The sequence below is a fragment of the Chelon labrosus genome (genome assembly GCF_963514085.1).
Source record: "Chelon labrosus genome assembly, chromosome: 4".
Lineage (NCBI taxonomy): Eukaryota > Metazoa > Chordata > Actinopteri > Mugiliformes > Mugilidae > Chelon > Chelon labrosus.
In genome coordinates, this window is record NC_140340.1 from 13,803,622 (window position 1) to 13,828,231 (window position 24,610).

Sequence of the window (24,610 nt, forward strand, 5' to 3'; positions counted from 1 at the left end):
TTACATTCAGTCAGCATTGTTTTTGCTGACAGGATGTAAAAAGGTAAGAAAAACCGAAGGCCCTCACAGTTGCAGCTTTACACGCGGTTTACATGCAGGGGTATTAGTGCCCTCCTATAGTCTCAGTACTAAGATATACTGCAATACACTTTCTTAACACACAAAACTATGTAGCTCCAAGCTGCTACATCTTAGATAGTCACATTTGGGTACCTAGTACTTAATAGAGAGGTACAGCACTTTGCCAGTAAATGTACAGTGTAAGCATTATACAACACAACACACTGATATTGTTCTAAAGGCACAGAAACGAGTGCGACCAGTACTGACAAGGTACCAGGACGGTCTATAACCATATAATGAATGACTTAAAACTGATTTTAAAGTATTAACGTTAGAAAAGAAAGAAACAGCTGCTTGTGTCACAATGTTAAATGAAAATAAAAAAATAAGTGTTATTTAAATTGTGTGCAAAACAGAAGTGGACTACATAATCACGTGATACCTTTTCAATTTTCTTTCCTCTTTTTTTTATATAAAACAAAAATTACACTCCGAGTCATTTGCTTCATTTTCTGGTTTGTGATGATAAGGTTGACGTGTTTTTTTGTCGTTGGACAGCAGGCAGCTTGGTGGGTCCGTCAGGTGGTCATTTAGAAATGTGTCTCCTTCTCTGAGATGGTGGATATTTTCCCATCAGCCTTAAGTTTTGCATCGTTGGCAGCATAAGGGCTGAGGGCGGAGAGTTTCCCTCTCATCTTCAGGTCTGGGCTGGGAGTGGTGAGCTTCTTTATTCTCTGCAGAGAACAGGACAACGAAAGGACAGAGATGATCTCTCATTCTCCAGCAGGCCAGTAGTTAGGGAGTAAACAGCAAACAAAACGTTAATGCTAAAAGTGAAATGTCTGTACCAGCGCATGATTGACTGACGATTTCTTTGATCCATAAGAAACTGTCCACAGGATATGCCAAATAACAAAGTATGTCATCCTTCACCCTGATGAATTTCAAAATTACTAGCAACTTGCTAAACCATCGAATCACTGTGTAGATTTACTTTATAAGAACTATACCATACTGCTTTGATTCCCAAATCTCAGATGATTTTTTGCTCTGTATGTTTCATCATGCATCAGATCTGCAAAGGCCCCACAGATTCTACTGATCTTCTCATGCTACAAACCTGCAATGATGTGAGATCATTTTACTGAGAGACAGTCCTGAGAAAGTCAGAGGTGGGAGGGGTACGACCATTGTATCCAAGGCAAGGGGTTCATTAAAGATCTGCTGAAACCCCCAGAACAAATACGACCAATGCTTTTGATTCCTGACTATAATTACTGAACAACTTATTGTGCACAAGATTTGCACACACCAGGATCTTAAGACAGAAAATAGCAAATATCAGTGAACGTGTGAACATCTGACAGAAAAGAAACATTCTTTTTATTTTTGATCCTTTGTGAAAATGAAAAGCCTAATGCTAGGTTTGGATAGGAGAGGACAAACATCCAGGCAGCTACCAGGGTTGGCTGGAGGCCATTAATCTTCTATTTAGTTTAATTAGTGTCACAACTGATTCACACAAATTCAGGAGCTAAAACCACAAATAAAGAACATATATGGTAAACTGTAAGAAATAATGTCAGAATTAAGCAGACAACAACGAAATCATAACGCAAGCATACAATAGCAGTCATCCAGATGCATGTTTTTACCTCTGAGAAGGTACCAGGAGTCTTCCAAATCATCCAGATAATCCCCAGAGGGATGCACACCATCGAGGACATGGCCATGAACCAGCCGATACCGTAGCCCCAGTCTGGGTAGGTGTACACGTTGTTGTACTTCAGCGGTTTGTATTTAATCAGGAAGAAGAGGAAAATAGCCTGCAGCAGAAAAAAAGGACGTATTCTGTTTGTAAATGTTGTCATTTAGATTGTGAGAAAGAAAAGCCTGTGGTTCTTTGTTGCATGTTACTTGCAGTGCTGAATTTACTAGAGTGCTGTGCAAATGTGTGGCATTTTATCGTTTCTCCAAAATCCAAGTATCAATAATACAATTATAACCAATATGGTCCACGGAGATTGGCTCGCTCCACAGTTATATAATACCAATCAATTATTTACACGAAAGAAATCGTATTTACAATGATCCAACAACCAGCTAACATTTTTCATCAATTTTATTCCATTTATAAATACTGCAGTCAGTTATTAACCCAAAATCCTTTAAAATTCATCCGTCCAAATAGAGAAATCTTCTCTCCCTCATCCCTTTTGTGCTTATATTCATGAAATGTTGTGTGCTCCTGCCGATGCTACTGTTGTTCTCTGATTTAGTTTCAGCACTGGACTCACAGCACAGATGCCCGGGGTCAGGATCATCCAGCACCATTTGATGAAGAAGACGGGTTTGTAGCCAATCATGTCCTCGATGTTTTGGTAGAATCTGTCACTTCCTGAAACACAAATAGGTGTCCATCAGAGTTTCTGCATGCATCATCAAAATAATGATGTGCTTGATGTCTCCTGGCAGTTTATGGCTGCGTAAACAGAGCTGTGGATTACATGTGAATAAAATTTAGTCTTAAGCTTTGAATCAAGGGAACGGCATGGATTCTGCTGTGCTTCATGCCAAATACACCGAGCTTAAAATACAATTGTATTTGTCATCAAATTGTCTACTTAAATTAGGCACAACAATAATAAAGCATCCAAATATCTAACTTCATAAATGAAAGAAAGGAAAGTTTTCTTTCTCTAGTCATGGTATCACATGTTCACAGTACAGGACGGCATTATCGGCAGGAAACAGCTCTTTATTTTATGTTTAGATAAGTAAAGTGTGTGCTAAAAAGCTTTTACAATGTGCAGCGTTAACATAATGCTGCATGTGTTTGTGACCATTCTCCAGCAGAGGGCAGACGAGAAATATTATTGCAACAAGGAGGATAAAAACATGATGCAAGGTTTGGTGCAACTGTCAGTTTTCTCGACTCAAATGTGTGACGGTTGTTCAGCTCACAAAAAAACAACAACAAGTTATTCAAATCTGAAGTGACAAGAGTGAAAAAACTGTCAACACTGCCTTGAGATTTCTACTTTAAAGCTGAGACTCTTATCTTACCGTACACCCAGCCGATACATATGGACTCAAATATGGCCACAAACAGCAAACACATCCCGCTGGCAGCGTACGCGTCAAACAGCTGGAAGACGTACATCCCTCCCTGATAAGACAAGACAGGTGTCAGTTTTCTGTCGCTGCCACGACATGAGCGTCAGACTCAGGTGGATACATCAAACATGAAATTCGTCAAGTGTGATTGATTACGCATGGCAAGGATTGACAGAAGGCTCAATCAAAGGACTCACGTGGAAAACAAATCTTCACTGCAACCACCTGGCGCAGGTGTGGAAATTAGAATTTGTCCCCAGATTATTACAGTTAATCAGGAAATTCAAATTATCACCAATTCAGGTTGTTATAATAGAACGTATGCAGTCCTAATTCTGTTAAAACCCCAAATACTCATTGGATTATTTAGTGTTCAATCATTATCTGATACACTGAGAATATGTTAAACTTTAGCAAACAGCACTATATTTTTATGGTTGTTTGTTTTAGGTGGTCGCTGAAAAGGCTTTGCTTCAGCTTTTTTATCTTAACTTTCTTGCCGAGAGGAAATAAATACCACTGAACAGTAATGTTAAAGTACCACCATCAGCTACTTATCAGAGACTGGAAACAGTCTTTATCCTCTGCTAGCGCTCCACCTACTCGTACCTCTGACATTCACTAATTAACACAGCACATATAGTTTGATTTATTTGTACTACATACCAAATTGAGTTCAGCTTCAATACGACTGATCAGAAATAGAGTCAATGGTATTTTCCTCCAAAAAGCATCTCCTGTTTCAGGACCTTAACATTTTATCATCCACTCTACCTACACTACCTCCACTCGAGACAACTCATCTGTTCTTTCTCCTTCCACTAAAAGGTTCATCATAAATAAAATCTCACATGAATCTGAGAGTAGGGTTACGTCACAGCTCTAAACCTCAAATAAACAGCCAAGAATACCATCAAGATCTAAGACTGTGTTGGAGAAAATTACTGAAGTAAACTCCCACAAGACCCTTTGACCTGTGTTTGTTCCAGGCCACATGTGGCGTTTTTCTCCATGATGGCTCTTTGGCAGATGGAAGGAATAAAGTGTCTGGATTAGAGGCCGCAGAGGGAGATAAGTAAAATAAGAGGAAATCAAATCTATACATGTTGTATACAGTAATAGGTGCAGAGAAAAACAGAAGCAAAGAAGGCAGACAAAGTACAGTACTCCAGTACTGTATTAACTTCTGCACCCTGTTTCATGGTCATTATAAAGCACTAGAGAGACTACAGTAGGTTTACTGTGGGGGTGGATGGAGTGCAGAGGATATAGAGGCATGAAAAGCTTTTGAAGGACGACAGTATGAGGAACCAGGTTCTCCTCCATTACTGCAACACAAAGATGAAAGGTCTTAAAAGCATTGCAGATGTTTCAAAGCAAAGTGACCTCAGGCTCGTTTAGAAAACATGGCTCCAAAAATCAAATTACGTTTGATTCACTGTTTGAGTCTAAATTAAGTCATTCAATAGTTTGAATCTTCCTTTTTAGATGAAAGCAACGTTTCACAATTATGACAAACAGCTACAATGTACCTGCATCGGACTGATGATGATGATGATTATGATGATGATGGTGGTGATGATGAAGACTAAATAGAAATAAAAACATTATTTGAAGGTAAAAAAATCTGTGATTCTTGAGTCCTTCAGTGGAAAACCACTTAATTACAGATACAGGTAATGTGTTTAAAATGTACAGCATTTACAACATCAAGTATAAATGTATAAGAAGTATAAAGTAAAGTAAGTACTGAAAGTATCAATACTATATCAATAACTTGATAGACTTGATAGATAGATAGTTGATAGATATGTGTTTGGCAATGCATTTGAAAAGTAATTTGACTGTTTCCGAGTCTTACTTCTGTACACATGATGAGTCCTATGAAGAAGGAGACTATGGACATGCCGAGAATCAGCAGCTCTCGCCGGTAGCCTCTCCTGAAGGTCTCTGGGTACATGTCCACCACAGCAGTCACTAAACTCTCCACACACACGAACTGTAAAAACAAACAGAAATACATTATTTAATTTTAAAATACCGACACCGTTTTTTTTTTTTTTTTTTTTTGGGTGATACAAGGTAGCATGATTTCGCACCAAATCTTCCAAATATGATGAGCATCTTCAACAAACTGTGACAATCAAGAACATTATTTGATCATGATTACTGGTCTTAGGAAACAACTAGTAAAATACAGTCCTCATTGGATGCACAACTACACATTGAGGATGTCATCCAAACTCTTATTTCCTAATTTATTTAGCATTTTCACAAATATTGTACAAGAACACATATGATAAAACTTTGTCAAACCACCATTTAGCCTGTCAACGACTAAATATCTGGATCTTGTAGTTTTCAGTTTCTTCAGTTTTGTCCCAAGCTTGACTAATAATCATCATTGTTAGTATTCACACACTGATAGCCACCTGACTGTCTAGGCCGAGGAAGATCAGCATCATGAAGAAGAGACAAGCCCAAAGTGGAGACAGAGGCATCATGGTGACAGCCTTAGGGTATGCAATGAATGCAAGACCAGGACCTGCATGACAAAAACAAAAAAAGATCCAAAGATACAATAGTAATCCACAACTTGCGCTGCAAAGCTGCAAAGCTATATTAAAGTTGTACATATTTGAAATGAAATCTACAACACAATAACATGTGCAAAAAGTGAAGGGGTTTTGGTTTAGATTATTTTTTTTAATCCATTGTGAGGCTGAGGAGTGTTTTAACACCCTCATTTGGTGATAATGCATTCCATAGAGACGCATTATCTTAACCATTAGGGTCCGTCCTTACTGTGCTCTAAGACAAACATTTTAAATCTCTTGCTCATGCACATTCACTAAATCATTCATACTGACTTGAATAAATCATAATGTGGTCGTCTAAGAGCCTAAGTGAAGAGTGCCGAGTTATATAAATGGGCTTGCTTATTCAGTTTTGCACAATATGATGGATCGGAGCAAGAAAACTCAAAATATCTACATTATCTGCTCATGGTATAGCTTTATGGTCTCATTACCGTTTCTAAAGTTGGTACTAATTCAGATTCTGAGTCAGATATTGTTATTTCTCTCACCAGATTCTGCCACAGCCTCGATGGGGACGTTTTGTTCATAGGCCATGAAGCCCAGCACAGAGAAGATGGCAAAACCTGCCACAAAGCTGGTGCCGCTGTTTAGACAACACAGCATGATGCAGTCCCTGAGGAGCAAGACGGAGAGAAACAGATAACACTTACTGTAAGAGCCGTCACTGGACCTGACACTACAAGCAACGCAGACAAACTCGCCTCATGCACAGACATGTCGTGTAATAAACTAAAAATGCCACATCACTGTAGGTGCCAGTGTAGCAATTACCATTTTTCAATTATCGTTTTTAAATTGGTGGCTTTTATTATACCCAACTATGCCGCTACTTGCATTTACAAACTTACCTGTAGCAGTTATTGTTGTATGCATTGTAACTTCCAAGAGCAGTGAGACAGCCCAAGCAGATGGCATAGGAGAAGAAGATTTGAGTCCCTGCATCCACCCATACCTAATGTGAAAATGGGAATAAAGATACAGTATGTATGTAGACATATGTTGCAGTAAGGCGTTGGCATAGGTTCACTAGACATGAAAGATAGATTCCCAAGCGTTCAGATGAGCTGAGTTCACATTCAGTTACTTTCATGTTATTGTGTTGGCATTATCAACTTCAGTGTACAAAGAGGGAATTATATGGAGATAATTTAATGCACTGATCTATAACCGAGGCCCTTGGCAGATGACAGTGGTTAAATGTTATGCATTGTCACACCTAGGCCAGTAGGGCGTCCACCGTCCACTCTATTATTCTGCTTCTTTCAGAGTCTTATTACCACATATTAAGAACATTTCTTTGTCTGAATTTTTCTTTTTTTTAGTAATTAAACTGCAGAATTTAAATGAATAGAATATGATTTCCAATTTACAAGAGATTACCATGTTATATCAAGAGGTGACTGTATCTTTTTAAATTAATTCTCACGTCTTTTGTTAGGCCCCCTCATCCACCTTTCTGTTATCTCATTGACTATAATGATTTTATGACTTGGCTCGACTGTCTTCTTTCCCTTCTGAGAGGCGCACAGTGGAGGAGCATGAATCATGGATTAACATCCTAAAAGTAGCTACAAAGTCAAAATATGCCCATTACATTTCACTGACTCCTGTTCCTTTGTATCGTTAAAATGTGTAGAGCAATGGTGTACTATAAGGACTCAAGATAGGTTTCTTTCTGATAGGCATAGTGAACAAGGAAGGACCATTTTGTTAGATGACGTTATATTCTGCTTCTTCAATACACAGAATAAGAGGCGCTGTAATTGGTGATTCTAAATCGGCCGTAGGTGTGCATGTGAGTGTGAATGGTTGTCTGTCTCTCTGTGTTGGCCCTGCGATAGACTCGCGACCTGTCCAGGGTGTTCAACGCCTCTCGCCCGATGACAGCTGGGATAGGCGACCCTTCACATGACAAGTGGTTACAGAAGATGAACGAATGAAGAGGCGCTGTATTGGGGCATAAATATGAGATATATCTAAAAACTTGGGCAAATAACTTCATTATCATTTCCATGCCCACATATCACTAAGGTGGTGTAGTGTAGGTAGTGGCTCAGCTTATGTTAAAGAGAATCTGTCAGTTGACCGATCAGCCACGTTTGTCCATTCAGAAATATGTCAACGCCATTAGACTGAGCACGAAATAACCATGAAACTTTGCATGATCCCCAGAGATTGGCTACTTGTGACAACATGTTGGCACAAAAATCCAGACATTCATGGTTACAAGAAAATAAATTAAAATGTAAGTGAGCTCTTGATTTTACCCCATGTGTTTGGATCTTAGGGAAATGTCTAGACAACACTGGGATAGAGAAATAGCCCCGTTCCCACAGGATGAACCGTAACAACCTTCTCTTCTAACTTTCAGTTATTTCTATTTTCAAACATTCGCACGTTAACACACAGCTAATGAGAAGTTGTTGGTCTGTTATCTACTGTGTGAATAAATTCCTGTGTAGACATGTTGTTTAACAGCTGACCTCGCATTCTGTACGAAAGTGAAATTTTCTTTACATACCCTAAAATATTCATTCTCAAGCGCTTTAATCCTTTTATGGTCACAACTTCTCCCAGTACACGCTGATCTGAAGGGCAAAGATACAGTCCCAGTGCACAACAATAAAAGTACCACGCTGGCAGGAAAACACACGTGAAGAGTATTAATGTAAAGCTTATATAACATTCTGTATCACAGCCAGTCATATTATTTAGGCATGTATAGACGTCAGTATTTGGTTCACTGGCTGCATGGGGATTTACACACGTCAGATTCTTCACCGAGACAACAGTAAAATGTGCATTATAAAACTAGTTTGTAGTGCAACGCAGGACCCCAGAGCCCACGGGATAGCATGGGGTGCTACCGAATTCAAACCTAATGCAGCATGGCTCTTTGAAAACTCTCTCACATCACCATTCAGCCACTAATCTCATTTCCCCACCGAAAAACAATTAACAAACGCAAGGTCTTTGCTCCCTCCTGGGAGTAACCACGGTAACTTCTGTGACCTCACAAACACAGGACTGTTCCTGTGGAAGAACAGGCCTTTCTCTCCTAATGTTCATTAATGTTCCCTTTAGTTCACCCTCGGCTGATGGCCGCACAGCGCAGGGAAACCTTAAAGGCCCAGGCACAGAGAGAATCACTTGTTGATGTTGTGCCTAATTTGGCGGGCTTGTGTTTGGTTATGTTGAGACTGTGGCTCCAGGAAACTTTTCTGCTGTGTGAAAGCTGGATGACATTAGCCGTAAGATAGTGTTCTTGTAATGTAAATGTACCACTCTCTGTGCTACTCACGTCCTCCTCCATTTATGGATGAGATGCATAGGTACAGGATTAATGAGAACTTCAGCAGCAAGACATTTGACTAAAGTGAACCTGTCCCATTTCACTAGCCGTTTTACTTCTTAAAATGTTATCTTTAACTAATAATCATTATATTTCACATTGCTACAGTGCAAGAATACAAATCTGAGTTGTTAAAATATGTACATCATCCAAAGTACGTTTAACGCATTGATGAAATTATTTCAAAGTACTTTTCTTCTTAAAATCCGCTGCTTCCACAAATCCGAAACATTTCCCATCCAAATTCATCCTTGAAAGTCTAATTCTCCAAAGCTGACAGTTCATCTCAAGGTCATTCAACAACAACAAACTTGTCAGCTAGTCTCACTCTCTTCCTCCCCTACTACTACTGTGAGTGTTACAGAAACCTACCGCTGGAAAAAGAGAGGCTTGATTGGCCAAAGAGAGGCGCTCTATAGACAAAGTTGGAATGAGTGGCTATATGGGACGGTTTTAGAGGGTACTGAGGAGAAAAGAATGAAATGTAGGACGGTTGAACCACAAGAGAACAGAGGAAGAGCATTTTTACAGTTTTCTTTGACATTTTTTTCCCCGGGTGTTTTGCATGTTTACAGAAATGAATGTATTCATAATATTGTCACAGTTGCATTTATTGTTTCTTTACTCATAACCTTCATTGACCTCAACACAACCTGCTGATTCAATGTCATTCAATGTTACTTCTCCTTTTACTCCTTTAACCACCACTGTAAAACCTGATCTGATCTGATTTTAACAAAGGTTTTCATGATTAGGCTTAGGAACTCAGACTCCACGTGGGAAGTAATCACTGTTTCTCCAGTCAAAGTCTCTAAATTTATCTTCAAACCCTCAAAACCTTCTCAACCAATATCACCTGATGAACTCTGCTTGTTTATCCTTTAGCTTATTTAACAGTAGCCAAACACATATTTCCAGTTGCACTGCCTGGAAAGGAACAAAGTGTGTATGAGAGTGTGAGAAGTGCAAAGAGGAAGGGTGAAGCACAGTGCAGGGTGGAGGGTGACAAGGAGGGAAAAGAGAAAGACAGAGAAAGGAAAAGGCAGAATGGGGAAGGCATGATAAAGTTCAGGGGTGTAAAAGGAGAGGGCAACACCCAGCCACACACACTCCACACAGCTTAGTGAGCAGAACAGAGCCCTGATTGTGCCGGAGGAAGCTAATTTAACACTGGTGTCAGAAGTAATGTCCTCTGCCAAAGAAGCAGCACCTCTATATCACTCTCCTTCACTCCCCCGTGCTGCTGTTTGTGTCTTTGTTGGTCCGTCCTTTTTCTCACTCTTAGGCTGTTACATTACTACACTGAAAGATACAGACATTGTTTCTCTGTACAGCTGGGGAGCCTGTTGAATAGAAATATTAAATGAAATGCTATGTAGGAACAAAAGAATATTAACTAGTTAAACATACGTAGTTTTGTTCCTAAATGTACTGGTACCAAGGTGAAACTTCTTTATCTATAAATATGGAATGCTACTTCATGTTCCCAACACCTTTCCTCACCAACAAGTAGTGTGAAACAGACTGGCTCGTCTGTCTGTGCAGACACAGACTGACTGAATTTCCAGTTAATTACGAGGCAGCAAAGTTTTCTTGTTATCACATTCGTAGCATCTCACCCTATGGACCGGCTGTTGCCATGAAGAGTGCAAAACAGGCGTTCAGACAGGATTCTGAGGAGGAAGTGATCAAAATGGAGCCTGTAGCTTCCTGAAATGTGCAGGTTTCAAGAGAGCTGCCAATTTTGCAAGCGTGAAAACATTACCCACAAGGAGACATGGCAGACTGTGTTATAACCAAATGTAACCGTCCTCTGCAAGCTGCAAACACTTTGTGCAATGTTTTGTTTTTATGCATCTTACATTCTTTTATATATTTTTAGTAAAGTGTTGATTATAAAAACACCCTTATTTCACATTTAAGTCACGTCCTTCCTCTTCAAATCTGATGACCTGAGTTCATCATCACCTTCCTTCCCTTGGTGTATCTTTGTCGGATCTGTCTGTCTGTCTATGTCCATCTTCTAATCTGTTCTCTCTTTCACGCTAAAACACTACATCCATCTCATTCCACGTTGTCATGACGCCCCATCCGTTGGGTTGTTGCCTGGCGACCTCAGCTGTCTGGCTTTTCCAGACAAGGTCAAGAAATTTTCATTTGTGTGTGTGTGTGTGTGTGTGTGTGTGTCTTTTCTCTGTCTGTATGAATCATATGTTAATGCAGCACCTCTATTAGCCTCACATCCTGATCTTCCAACCCTGCAGGGTCTCAAAGCTCACTGTTCATGTGATCCTTGATCATCTCATCACCAGCAGCAAGTGTCAACCCATATTATATCACAGTATCACAGTAGTATCACTGCCAATAAGACTTAAGTGTATACATCTAGAACTACACGAAAGTGGTCACAACATGGTCATACAAGAGGCAGCTTTTAATAATGACTCCATAAATGTTCATATGAGCAGTCTAATATGTTATAGGCACGCTATATCGGCATGGATAGTGATAGGTGTAAAAAGCACGGATCATGCATCCCATTTAGTGTGACAACAACACCACCTGTCCCTCTGGCAGCTACTCAGCTCCAAACAGGTGGTTTGTGAGATGAGGTGTAAATTCATTCCCATGAGTCTATTTAGCCCCTCCTGCTTTACCTTGGTATCTTAAAGGTAAGCTGGCTAAATAGTACACATCAGTTGATCAAATTAACATTATGCTGTCACAAGCTGCCTCTAAGACATACCAAAATATTAAAAAAAGAGGATGTGAAGAGTAATAAAAACAAACATATAAATGCAGGAGAGTTAAATGCTTTAAATGTGACTTGGTAGGGCAGTCAGTATAGAACTGTGTATATGAAGGACCGCATATGCACGCTAGTTTTTTTCATTTTTGCTGCAGTGTGTGTGGATGTTTGACGTGCAACTTGTAAGAGATTTGCTTTTACTGCTCAATACTAACGCACATCCCACCAGATCAAAACATTCAAGTGAGGGCAAACCACTGTGAAATTGAGGAAGTAACACCTGCTTTTTTTACTTTCATTCCCTGTATATGGCATCATCTATGTTTACTTAGGAACTAAATTAAAACTAAATTTTCATTAGCTGACACTAGCTGAAGACAGATGCACTGGGTCCAGGCCTACCTGAGGGTCGGAGAGACGTGAAATGTCCGGGTAGAGGTAGAACTTGATGCCGTCATATGCTCCGGGCAGCGTCACTCCTCTGATGAGCAGGACCAACAGCATGACATAAGGGAAGGTGGCTGTCACATACACAACCTGCAGGAAGAAACATGGAAATACAAATGTTAAACCCTATATAGATTACAGCAAAACACGATTAACATTGAGTCTCTGTTAGAAGTTGCAACAGTAGTTTCTTAGATTACCTGATATGATGGGTTCAAAAGTGAAGCTGTGAGAAATAAAAAGAAGTCTGATAAAAACAGACTTAAACAGCTGGTGGTTACGTGCAATCTGCAAATAAGTGAAGACCTCCGAGACCCAACGGTGAGAAGACATGACAGTAATCCAATAACAACTCGTGCCCAGACAGGAAGGGAACGAAAAGTGGCAAGTAAGTGAGGACGATAAACCTCAGGGACGGGACTGCGACTGCAATTTTTGGTTCGCACCCACAACACAGTCTTTACATGCCAAAATGTGAAAGCTACAGCTCATGGTGAAGTTTTCACAAGGACGTAAAAAACTACGCAATTTAGCAACATGTAAAGAGTTTGATAATACTAACACTGTTTTGAGTTTTGATTATGCTACATAGCTGGCAAGAGCTCAAGATTAAATTATGCTTTTGTTTGAGTTACAACTATCTATAAACATCTAAATGGAACTAAGTGTAAAAGGAAATGTGTTGTGGTCGGCATAAATAATGATTTATTTAGGGGTTTGGTAATGTAGAGCTTACTACAAGCACTACATTTACTGCTTTTGGCAATTATCGATATTGCAGGTATCTATATAGTTCTGTGTGTACCTTCTATACAGTAGCAAACACGTGCTAACCATATAACCAACACTCTTTTTTTATTAAACTATTCAGGTTTTACAGAATTGCACTCTACATCTTAGGACTCTTAGAAACCCAGTGAACAAAGACTCTGGCCTCTTGGAAGGCAGAGGCGGGCAACATACATCCCCTGGCTTTCTGGCACTCAGTCAAAGTCCAATTGAGGACAGAACAGGACAGAACAGAGCCGGGCCAGGAGACTGAAAAGAAAAGAGGGCTCCTCTGGCCCTGTCTCTTAAACAGGAGAAGCCCAGAGGAGTGATGCTGGCAGTGTGGGAAAATGTGCCTCTCTTTTAAGCACACACAAAAGTGCATGACTACACACACACGCAAATGGACAAACACTCAGCTTCATTCACAACCTAGAAGTGGGTGTGCACATACTACACAGACACAAATAAAACGGACCATTCACAAATACTGGCGTAAAAACAAGCTCATGCACACAGCACCGATCACCCCGGTCACATTACTGTACTACTGCGAGCGGCATTTTCATGAACGGACACTCTTTTGTTTGTTTGTGTGTGGGTACTTGCACACTTCTGGGAGACTGAAGATGAGCTTGAATCTGATGTGTAATCAAACTCCACAGAAGTTTGGTTCATTGTTAGATCATGGAGCTATGGTTAAACAGACCTTTCAGTCATTCAGGAAATGAAAACATCGTGCTTGACTGAACATCCTGAACCCCAAAAACTGGGATCAAAAGTTAGAAATAAATGAAATCCTAACCAAGGAGTTGTCTAAACACTAAGAAACTGTCACATTTAATTGGGGCCATTTTTAAGATCTGTTAATCCTAGCGTGGCCTGCAGGGAAAGTGTGGGAAAATTTGTTTCCTGCAAAGCACTTCCCTCCTTTTAATTTGTCAAATGAAACGATTACTCATGCTAAACCTCCGCTCCCTTGTCCTCTCCATCTCTCTGGAGACGAAAAGGACAATATTCAATCTCTCCATGAACCTTTGATGCTCCACATGGTCCTTCCCGCTCACCACGGGAAAACATTTAAGCCGCCACAAATTTACTGGTCAAACTAGTTCGTGCCTCGCTGTAAATCTAACGGGAGGGCTTAAATGTGAGAATGGCTGGCAAACACGGCCTACAAAAGCAAACAGCTTAGCAGAGTCGGAACTGAATGGGCTGTAGGGTCTGTGGAATAGAAAGCACCTCTCTTGCAGCGAGCGAGCTGTGGTTAATTTCTCATAGCAGGATAGAGAGAGAGAGAGAGAGCAAGAGAGAGAGAGAGAGAGAGAGGCAGCAGAGGTGGAGGCTGAGGATACACTCTGCATGCTCCTCATGAACACTCTCCTTTCCTCCAGTGAATACAGGAATCAATCTTGGACCGGCCGCTAAAGCCCAGCCATGAAGAAGCATTCTCCCCTCTTGCTTCACAACCAAACAAAAGACACTTCATGGAGATATAGGCATTGCCGCCTAGTTGTTTTTTGGGTTTTTTTACCTGTCATGTAGAATGTGAACCCATTAATTTTTTTCCTTACACACCTCTCCTCTTTTCTCTTTGCTCTCTTTCTTCTCTCACTCTATCTCTCTACTTATTCTGGCTCATTGAATCGGTGAGGGTTTTTTGAGGGCTGCTGAGCAAGGTGCAGAGTCTTTACTCTGGTCCTAGAGGCTGCAAGAACAGACTCAAGGAAAGAATTCAAATGGAAAGTGTGAAAGGTAGAAGTAGGTGGAGCAGACACCCCTTTTATGCAGGAGAGAGTTCATATGCCTTCCTGTGAGGGAGCTGCTTTGAAGACAAGAAGGGAAAAGTGCTTTATCTTGGCTGTTTCAGTGGCTAAGACCACAATTAAAACTGCTCCGATGAACAAACGCAGCAAAACAGCACACTCACACATTCCTGCACGCTCACATGTCCGCATGGATCCAGCGCTACATCGTATTCATCATGTGACATGACACTCACATGATGAGACATTAGGGCACATGTGCACACGACAGTGAACGCGAGTTGCTCAGTCTCACCTTGCCAGTTGATTTGGGTCCCTTCCAGATGCAGAAGTAGCAGATGAACCAGGCCAGGGCCAGACACATGGCCAGCTCCCAGCGTATCCCACCCATGTGCTCGATACCATCTGATATCTTCAGCACTCGGCGTCTGATTTAGCCCAGAGGACACAGATAATTACTTATTTGCAATTTGATTTAATCCATACTCATTTGTGATATAAGCAGAAGCCTTTGCATACGCTTGGTGAAGCAGTGTTGGATATAAAGAGCACAGACAACCTTCAAGCATTTAGCTGTTGCTCTTAACCCAGAATGATTTAACTCTGCTAAATAAGTTACAACGCAGAGGGAGGATGAGGATTTGCTAGAGCTTACTTGGTATAAACAGTAATGTCATCTCAGCTGCTGGTTAGCCAGATTCCCTAAGAATATCAGCTAAGTTAAGCGGTGCATTACCAACTCCATGCACCACTTCCACTCCTCAACTTCAGTGTCACACTCAGTTTCGTGTATAAGGCATGATCTAATGGTGCCTATTGACAACTACAGATGGGAGTTTTCTAGATTCTTATCCACATTTCTGCTAAACAGGTAAAGGCTTTTGTTTCACACTCGGGAACAGTGTGTCCCAGCCTCTCAGTTACAAACTGATCTTATGTATAGAGCAGCAGTAGTGGAGCATTTCATCTATCCTCTAAGATTGAGTACGCTACAATAAGTAAGATGCTAAGAAAAAGGTTTATAGGATCCAACAGTGAAATTACGTCTGTGCCAAACAATGCAATCTTGACAATACGAAGTCAATATTGCACTCCCCTACCACTTTCTGCTCCTGAAGGGTTGGGAAGAGGCAAATCGTTCAAACAACAGGGCCTTGTCTCTTCTGCAATTTCATATAATATTCATTAAAATAACAGCATGTCACATTGCCCTATACTCTGTCTTGGCTAAGATCAACCTGACCATCATTATAAGAGTAACAAATGATGGAGGACATCCTCGTAAGTGAGAAACTTTAGATCCCTCCCTCCCTGATGGAATGTGTGGACAAATCTACATAAATGGGACACGTCCAGCCTTCTTCACTAAACCTCAAGAACCAATTAATGGAGAATAATCACTCCTGTGTCTGTATAAAGTTCATAAGTAGAGACGTGAAACACAGAACCACCACCACTTTAACCAACTTGACACCAATACTGCCAACTCATATTGCTCAAATAGCTTCTCATAGGATAATCAGTAGGTGCATGGCTGTCTTTTAAACAGCTGAATACCACTGATTATGTTACACTCACCCCAACTCGTAAATTCTAGAGAGTTGACAACTAGAAAAACTGTTAAAACGCCATAACCTAAAATCCGCTGGTTCCATGTTACTGTGAGTTATAGTGTCTAGATTAAGGTGTGGGCGCAAGACACGGGTCATGTTATCAGAAACAATGACACCGTAGCATGTTGGGGGGGGCGTGAATCGAAAGTGTGTTTCCTGTTTGTTAAAGCACAGCCAGGCAACAGCATTGATGGAGGATGAGAAGAAGGGAGTCAGAGCCACAGAGCTACATGGCGGTGCCAAATCTTAGCCACCGAGTTCATCCCCGGGGCTCCTGACCAGCCATTGATCAACGTGACATGTTCTTGGTGGCGGTCCACAGGCGAGGTCCAACACAGCCCTCGCTGTGCCTTCCTGGTCAGCCGGCGGGTCACGATGTGAACACTAATGTGTGCAAATATACTTGCGCAGGTCCTCAGGTGTACGTAAAGTGGTTTTAAAAGCGTGCTTAGAGCAGCATATTCCTGCAGTGTGTCAATACTAGGTACGTTAGCAGTTACGTTAAGACATTTTCTGACTTAAATGATATTATCTCGCAGCTTTTACAGGCTCATTATTGTTCACTGCAGCTAGAGCTAAGAAAACAAGCAACATTTTCGGTGGTCACATAAATACTGTATAATCAAGACAAGTCAACTCACCTGAAATTTTTCGGGGGGTAAAGAAATTCCTGTCCCTTTTGGACACAGCTCTAAGTCAGCTTTTTTTTTTTTTTAATCGTGTTCATCAAAATACTTAAATATTTTTACATAATGAATACCAAACAGAAAAAATAACATCCTCTGAGACTTTTTATCAACATTCATTTTGAATAAAGATCCTATACTAACATGCAATAACATATAATTTCATTACCATTATAAAGACCCACTCGGATGGAAAAACACAGGTTGAATTGCTCTGATATTTGTTTATACTGTATATAGTACAAAACAGTCTGTCTTGGCATAAACTGAGCAGTGTGCTCACTTTCTATTTTTGCCAACAACATGGTGGTTGGCTCTTTGGCCATGTCAGGTTTAGGTTGGGTTCATATTGCTGGCTCAAAACTGGCATCTTCTTTGCAGCCATTTAATTTTGATTCACGTGCAACAGACAACAGGCGTCGCTCTAAATTGAACCGTTAATATTTCAATGTCAAGTTTAAGATTCGTAAACAGGTTGCAAATTGACCTAGCAGTGTAAACACAGCTATTGGCAGTGAGACAGGAAGTGTGGTCAGCATTACACCCTGACAAGGCCTGATCTGCTGCCACACACATGGCTCTAGCTGGGAGACAGCTGGCCTACCAGGGCCTGCTGACACACAAATATGAAAAGGGCTGACTAATTATTGGGGGCAAGGTTAGGGGGGGAGGGTTGGTAAAACAGTCTGGAGCTGTCAGTAGCTCAGCTTTTCAACAATATGGCAGAGAATGATATTAAGTAAGGAGGCGATATAATGAAGACAGCCTGAATGGACAGAGCCTAGTGTTAGAAGATATTAATATGATAAATCTACCGTGAATTGATGCTACTATTATATTATGTAATGTGGCTTTGCACACACAAACAGAGCGTGAATGTGAAAGACATGGCAATGATGTGACTTAAAATAAAAGTGTACTCACTCCCAGAACTCAATGACTGGGGAAGTTGCGTTGGGGTTTGTGATGTTGGTGGCGTTTTCTCCATAATAGTCCACACAATTTTCTGTAAATACACAACGGCATGTTAATTTGTAGGAAGCATCACTGAGGTAAGAGTGTAAATGTAGTTTCAAACGAGAAAACCTAGCAGCTATTGCACGTTCATGCTTATTTGTTGCTATAAGAAGAGTTTGCTTCCTTATCCAGACCTGTATTCCAGTAGTGCCCACAGGCAGCCCATGGCAGCTCCGTGGTAAAACAGTTGAAGAGGTAGAAAATGGCCCAGGCTAGGATCACCACATAGTACACGTTGAGATGAGCTTCAATCACCTGCGTTGCATAGCCAATACCTGAAGAAAAGGAAGAGTGAGAGATGATTATTGAAACCTTCACAGCCGCATGCATCATTTGAAAAACACCCATAGGAGCTGCACAGCTAACAAAAAAAAATAAATAAATGTCATACAGGGAGCTTTTTCTCACCCTCAAACAGCGGGCAGACTTTCCTCCAGCAGGTGATACCTCCCTCGCTGGTGAACTGACCCAGGGCAGTCTCCAGGAAAAACACAGGGATACCACAGCAAATGAAGAAGATGACATATGGAACAAAGAACGCACCTTTAAGAAAAAAAAAAAAAGGTACAAGCAGAACGTAAATGTATGTGATTACACAAAAACAACAAGTCTGAGAGTTCAAAGATTAATGTTTATTACTTAAATTCAGATGAAAGCCCTCATTATGCTGAACTCACACTGCAGAATGACCTTTTCAGATCATGAGCCAGATCCATACTGTGCAGTGTAATGAAGCCTAATGAGCCTCAAATATTGACCTTATTGTGCATAATTGATGATAAAATATAGGACACCTTATTTTAAAACTTCCCGTCTGTTTAATCTTCATAAAAGGGGGAAGTCGTTCATCCTGCTTCCATGCAGTAAAATGAACTTGAGAACTTGTTGTTCACTGTGTCTTGTAAATTTTAAAAACTGTACCCCATGTATGCTTGATCTACCTTTCTTGCAAGGGAAGTTTCCAAGATTAAAACCTTTCCGTCACCTAATGTTTTAACAGGTTATGTCCGTCCTACTGTCTCAGATAAAGGAAACCTTGCCTCCTCCATTCTTGTAGCAGAGGTAAGGAAACCTCCAGACGTTGCCCAGTCCAATGATCTCTCCAGCCACTGACAGGAAGAACTCAATCTTGTTGTTCCAGTGGCCCCTCTCATTGTACTCCCTGTTGTCTAGACTGGAGCTGGACCCTTCCGGGTCTCTACCATCCTCTGGTTTACCGTTTATAACGGGCCCGCTCTTCTCAGCCGTCATGACGCTCCAGCAGCCCGCTGAGAAGGGACAAAAGATCAAGAAAAAGGTGACTTCATAAGCAAAACTTTAAACGGACTCAGTTTTTGTGCAATTTGCGTCTTTCTCGGGTAATTTGAATCTGAATGCCTGTTCAATTAATGCAAAACCACGCCCATCTGATTCAGTTAAGATTTTTGTGTGAAGGTTTAAATGACAGCGGTCTAATTAATTTCTGCAGATTATGCAGCTGCATGGCACCATTGAAGAATCAAGTTTAATACTTCATTAACCTGAAAGGAATAGTATCTGCATCACTAAACGTGATAAAGCTATCGTCTTCTTTATCATAATGTCACTTTAATATAAATACAACAGGGAAAAAAATAAATACCGAAAGTTACAGCGTGCGTAAAAATCAATTAACCCAATCAGCTTTAATAACTACTTACTGATTATAAGTTAGCAGCCTTATAAAAAGTTAAAACACATGTCAGGCAAAAAGAAAAGTCTAAGTATGAAACAGAAATGAAAGTCGCTCTACTCACCAGTGTCCTATGAACAGTGGCTAACCTCCTTTTGGCTCCCGCGATGATGCGCACTAACAATTGCCTTTACAAACACGCAGGGACGGTTAAGCCTGAACAGGGGGGTGAAAAGAGGAGAGAGGGGGCAAAAGAGGGAAAAAGAAAACAATCTGGATCCGCGTTGAGTGAGCTGGTTTGGTTGAGTTTCTCGTCTATATAAAGGAAGATCCCAGACGTGGCGGAGTGACGGTAGATCTTGTACCAGGCGATGGATAACCTGCGACTGCGCTCCCACTCTCCAAGCGGTCCACTCTCAAGCGCCTCTACTTGGATAAGAGCCATGTGGTAACCAACCTAGCGCTCACATCAGCGTTACCACGGCGCAGAGAGAGCAGGGTGGCGTGGGGAGACGCGTAAAACACGAGAAAAAAGCTGAGGGAGATGTTCAGGCAAATAATATTGACTTATAATAAGATTTTATCAGGCATTTAAATCCACAATGTTAAATTAGTTTTAACTGGATGAATAGACCATATCTGTTAAGAAATACACTATTTTAATACTTTATGTATTTATTTTGTAAACTCATGACCTGGGTGTATTTGGTTCTCAGTTTCAACTTCAACTCAAACACTCTTCTGACTTCATTTCTTCACGCCCTTAATAACAAACAGATATCTGGTGTTCACAGGGAAATTTCCTCAGAAATGCCTAATCCCAATATGCTGTACAGAAAGCCATATCAAACCTGTATTAGAGCTCAGTGGATGAATTGGCACAGACATTATTACAGATATAGTCTAATCTAATACACATAATGCTGTGCAGTCAGTATCAGATGGTTGGGTCGTTGCACAAATAAATTTTAATCTAAAACATGTCTCATATCTTTCAGTCAGTTCTATAGCAAAACTGAAGTGTTGTCACTGAAATAATCTTGTTTTAATATCTTATTAAGACAACGTATATTAAAATGGTACATAATAAAATGCACTTCATAGTTTGGTGTTTGTTGGTTCAGGACTTATGGGAAGTCAGGTCTTAATCTTCAAAGAGGCAGTGACCCCTTTTGATGTATGAATTGATGTCAACAGTCTGGTTCCCATCTTCAGTGCACTTACTCCTGGGGCTTTGCTCTCTGCATACCAACTCACACCTCTTTGTTCTCTCTGGAAGTCACTCTCCACCCGAGCACACAATACCAATGGATTTCCTCATTTAAAAACAACAAAACAAAACACAACAATATTGTTGCTGTCAGCGGCTAATGATGAATGATCAGCCCATCATATAGTCTTAATAACCCATGCTGCTCGAAAAGCAGTTGTTTCCTCATGTGCTTAAGTCAGAGAATTTGTAGGGTTTGTTCATGCATAAGTTGATTGCCTGGTTTCCAGGCGTGATAGGCTCGGTGCACTAGGAACTCCCCTGACTCCAAAAGCCTGACCTAGTCTCTAAGAATCCCTTCACGCGAGGGTCACTCGTCATTAGAAGCTTGAACAAAGTGCCCTGCATAAAAAGTATGGCCACCCAAAGTGGCTGGCAAACGCTCACTGTGCTTTTCCCGCAGAGTCAAGTCCTTTATTTATGTTTCTCTACAAAACATTATCGGAAGGTGAATTCTTAAGAATAAAAAAGTTTGCATGTACAAGGCTGTATCTGAGGCTGATGTTCCTGTTTTTACACATTTTATGTCCTCGGTCTATCAGAATAAGTGCTCAGCATGTAACTGTAGTGTGGTGAAAGTAAAGTCCACAAAATGACTTATGACCTTTTCCAACACAAAACCAGACGTGTAAGAAATAGAAAACTTTTCACTTCAGCACTGTTGACAAGATGGTTACAGGTTATTCTACTCAACCATTCTTCTTCTGGCCTACTGACTCCAAAACTAGCAAGATGCTACAAAGTGATTGGCTGCCTCTCTCCTGAGGGACCGCAAAGTTGCAGTTTCATTGGTTGTTGGAGTTGGGAAGGACGGAGTCACTTTGCTGTCTCCAGTTGGGACAGCGAGAGAGAGAGAGAGAGAGAGAGAGAGAGAGAGAGAGAGAAAGAATTAGTTTTTGCTAGGATATCTATGTCTTTTTAGCTATGCGGCCATGAATAGTGCTGAAGTATGTCAGACGCAAAGATGGAAGGAAAAAAGTGGAAGTGGTTAAAAAAGGACAAGACAGAAAGGAAAGGAACAGAATGAAAAATGAAGGAGAGTCAGTGAAGCTGTCGGCATGCATCTCTTTCCGTCTCCTCTGGCATGATGTTACGTAACAGTGTTTTTTTTTTTTTTTCCATTTTGTGAATGGTGCTGCCTTTCTTCCTCAATCTGAACAAATATATTTTCAGAGAACAAGTGCCATCTACCACTCATTCAACAACATTTTTTGCACACTGTAACAAATTGCTGTAAATTTACAGTTGATTTTCAACAGTATCTCACTGTATTTTACAATAATTGTAAAATACTGTTAAATATTCATCCCTTGCATATAAATTAACAGTTAAATTGGTCGGTTAACAATCACGGTAGCTAACTGTAATTTAACAGCATAAAACAGTATTTTCTGCACTTCACTCCACACATTGTGTGCCTCCCCATAGGCAGTATCGTCCCTTCATAAGTCCAGTCGCAATCCATCTGCATCTTACTGATGATTGTGGGCTTATGTTTCTTTTTTGATGATAAGTCACTTCTTTAGTAATCAAACTCCTCACACCACACATTTTTTGTGACAACACGTGACTGGCTGTTCTTGAACTTGACTGTGGAGAGCACAACTTTGTCATCATTCCAAATAGAGCAGTCCATGTGTGGAGTTCAACCGAGGAGGTAAAGCTATACTCATCTCCCAAAATTAGCAGTGTTCTGTGTTGTTTTGTCTGCATGATTATTGAACTGTTGACATTTCAGATAATATTTCATTAGGTCAGGTTGCTAAAACTGGTGAAGCTAGCTCGAGCTAGCTTAAGTTAGCGTGTAGCTAGCTTATCTTATCATCTTATTTGTTTATTTGATTTGATTTATAAATATATCAAATATTAACAACACATTATATTCATGAAATAATTAACTTGTGTTTACTTTTGCTATTATAGAGCTGACTATACAACTGCAGACAGCAAGGAATGGGAGGATTGTAAAAGGGAGTGAGGACCAGGAATTGCCACCGTGTCTCAGCTGATGGAGAAGTGAGGTGTGTCACTGTGTTCTTCCTTGGAGCATTAAAACCAAAGCAAAAACATTTTATTATATACTACGTTGTAGTAATGTCTGTCTTGCTAATTCAGTTTAGAAATTGAAAAAAAAAATAATCAACTTCCTCAACCTCACTTTATCAGTTCATCACATAGGCAAGTCTGTTCATTTAAACTGCATGATAATTTCATATTAGCCAAGTATTGCCTTGTTGTTCTAACATATAGTACTTTGTTGTTCCTAAATGCAAGATGATATCATGTGAAATGTGTGCTAAGACTTGCACTGATATGTTAACATATGTGAGGCACATGCGGACCCACAGTTGTACACCGAATGCTTCTTTTAAGTGTGTTTTTCCTGGATGTCATAGAACTTTCCAAAAGTTCAGAACATTTAAATCTCACAGCTACCGTCACTGTCGTGGCCGGTCTAGGTCTACATTGTGTGCTGTCGTTGATTTAACTTGTCATGTTGGCTTGTGCAGTACTAAATGTGACAATACTCAGAGCTTTTTCTCACATTTGAAAGTACATATCAGAGAGGGGAAAGAGGTGGCATGCCCTTTCAGAAACTGTGACAAGAAATTTAAAGTCCAGTCTTCATTCACATCACATATTTCAAGGAAACATAAAAAGTCCTCAGAAGAAGGTTTGATGGAGTGCATTGTGAATCCACCAAGTTCCCGAGATATTGATGGAGATAATGATATACAGATTGATGATCCAGATCAGTTGAGTTGTGAACAATCAGAGGTCTGCCCAGAGGCTGTGGAAGAAATGCAGTTCTTCAGAAATTTAGCAATGTTTTATCTCAAGTTGCAAGCCAAATTTATCCTTCCAGCCTCTGTGATTCAGACTATCATAGAGGACTATCAACAGATGCATGACATCAGTCAGTCTAATCTACTTTTCAAACTCAAGGAGAAGCTTCTAAATCTTGGTCTTGCAGAATCTGACATAGAGAATGTAATTGATACTCTGAAATGTGAAGATCTTTTCAGAAAATGTAATACCCAAACATTGAAATCTGACCAGAGGAGAAAAACTGTCTTCAAGACTAACTTTCAGTATGTTGAGCCAAAGGCCATTTGTCTGGGCCAGAACCAGTCAGGCAAGGAGTGTTTTGCGCAATATATCCCCATCAAAGAGACTGTTGCATCTTTTCTGCAGTCTAATGTGTTGGAACACTGGCATTCAAACACTGCTGTTAGCTCAGAGCAGGTGTTCAGAGATGTGTGGGATGGCACAAACATTAAAAACAACAAGATGTTTGAGGTGAAAAACTCCTCCTTAGGCTTAATTCTCTATCAGGATGCCTTTGAGGTTGTAAATCCACTTGGGTCAGGGAAAAAAAAACATAAAGTCCTTGCAGTATATGCTACGCTTGCTAATATTTCACCCCACAGTAGGTCAAACATTGACCACATGCAGCTGGTGTTGCTATGTAAAGAACAGGACTTTAAGTGTTTTGGCCAAGAGCTAGTGT

General features: G+C 40.4%; 1 protein-coding gene across 1 annotated transcript; it reads right to left on the minus strand.

Annotated features, from left to right (window-relative positions):
* Nucleotides 1-565: 565 nt before the first annotated feature.
* On the minus strand, nt 566-19,509 carry slc6a11b (solute carrier family 6 member 11b). Its single transcript, XM_084543337.1, has 14 exons — nt 19,219-19,509; nt 18,587-18,721; nt 18,313-18,453; nt 18,086-18,167; nt 15,158-15,290; nt 12,284-12,418; nt 6,629-6,732; nt 6,269-6,393; nt 5,613-5,725; nt 5,042-5,179; nt 3,130-3,232; nt 2,361-2,461; nt 1,719-1,889; nt 566-797 (listed from the first exon to the last, which is right to left on the minus strand). Exons 1-14 carry the CDS (start codon nt 19,427-19,429, stop codon nt 654-656), a joined length of 1,836 nt encoding a protein of 611 aa, XP_084399463.1. The 5' UTR covers nt 19,430-19,509; the 3' UTR covers nt 566-653.
* Between the last annotated feature and the right edge of the window lie 5,101 nt (nt 19,510-24,610).

Bases quoted from the DNA above. Each gene is read 5' to 3' on its own strand.
- slc6a11b (XM_084543337.1), bottom strand. From the start codon at position 19,429: ATGACGGCTGAGAAGAGCGGGCCCGTTATAAACGGTAAACCAGAGGAT. The intron at 6,394-6,628 runs GTAAGTTTGTAA...CTTGCTCCTCAG, and splicing joins TACAACAATAACTGCTACAG to GGACTGCATCATGCTGTGTT. The intron at 3,233-5,041 runs GTAAGACTCGGA...TTGTCTTATCAG, and splicing joins GACTCATCATGTGTACAGAA to GGAGGGATGTACGTCTTCCA.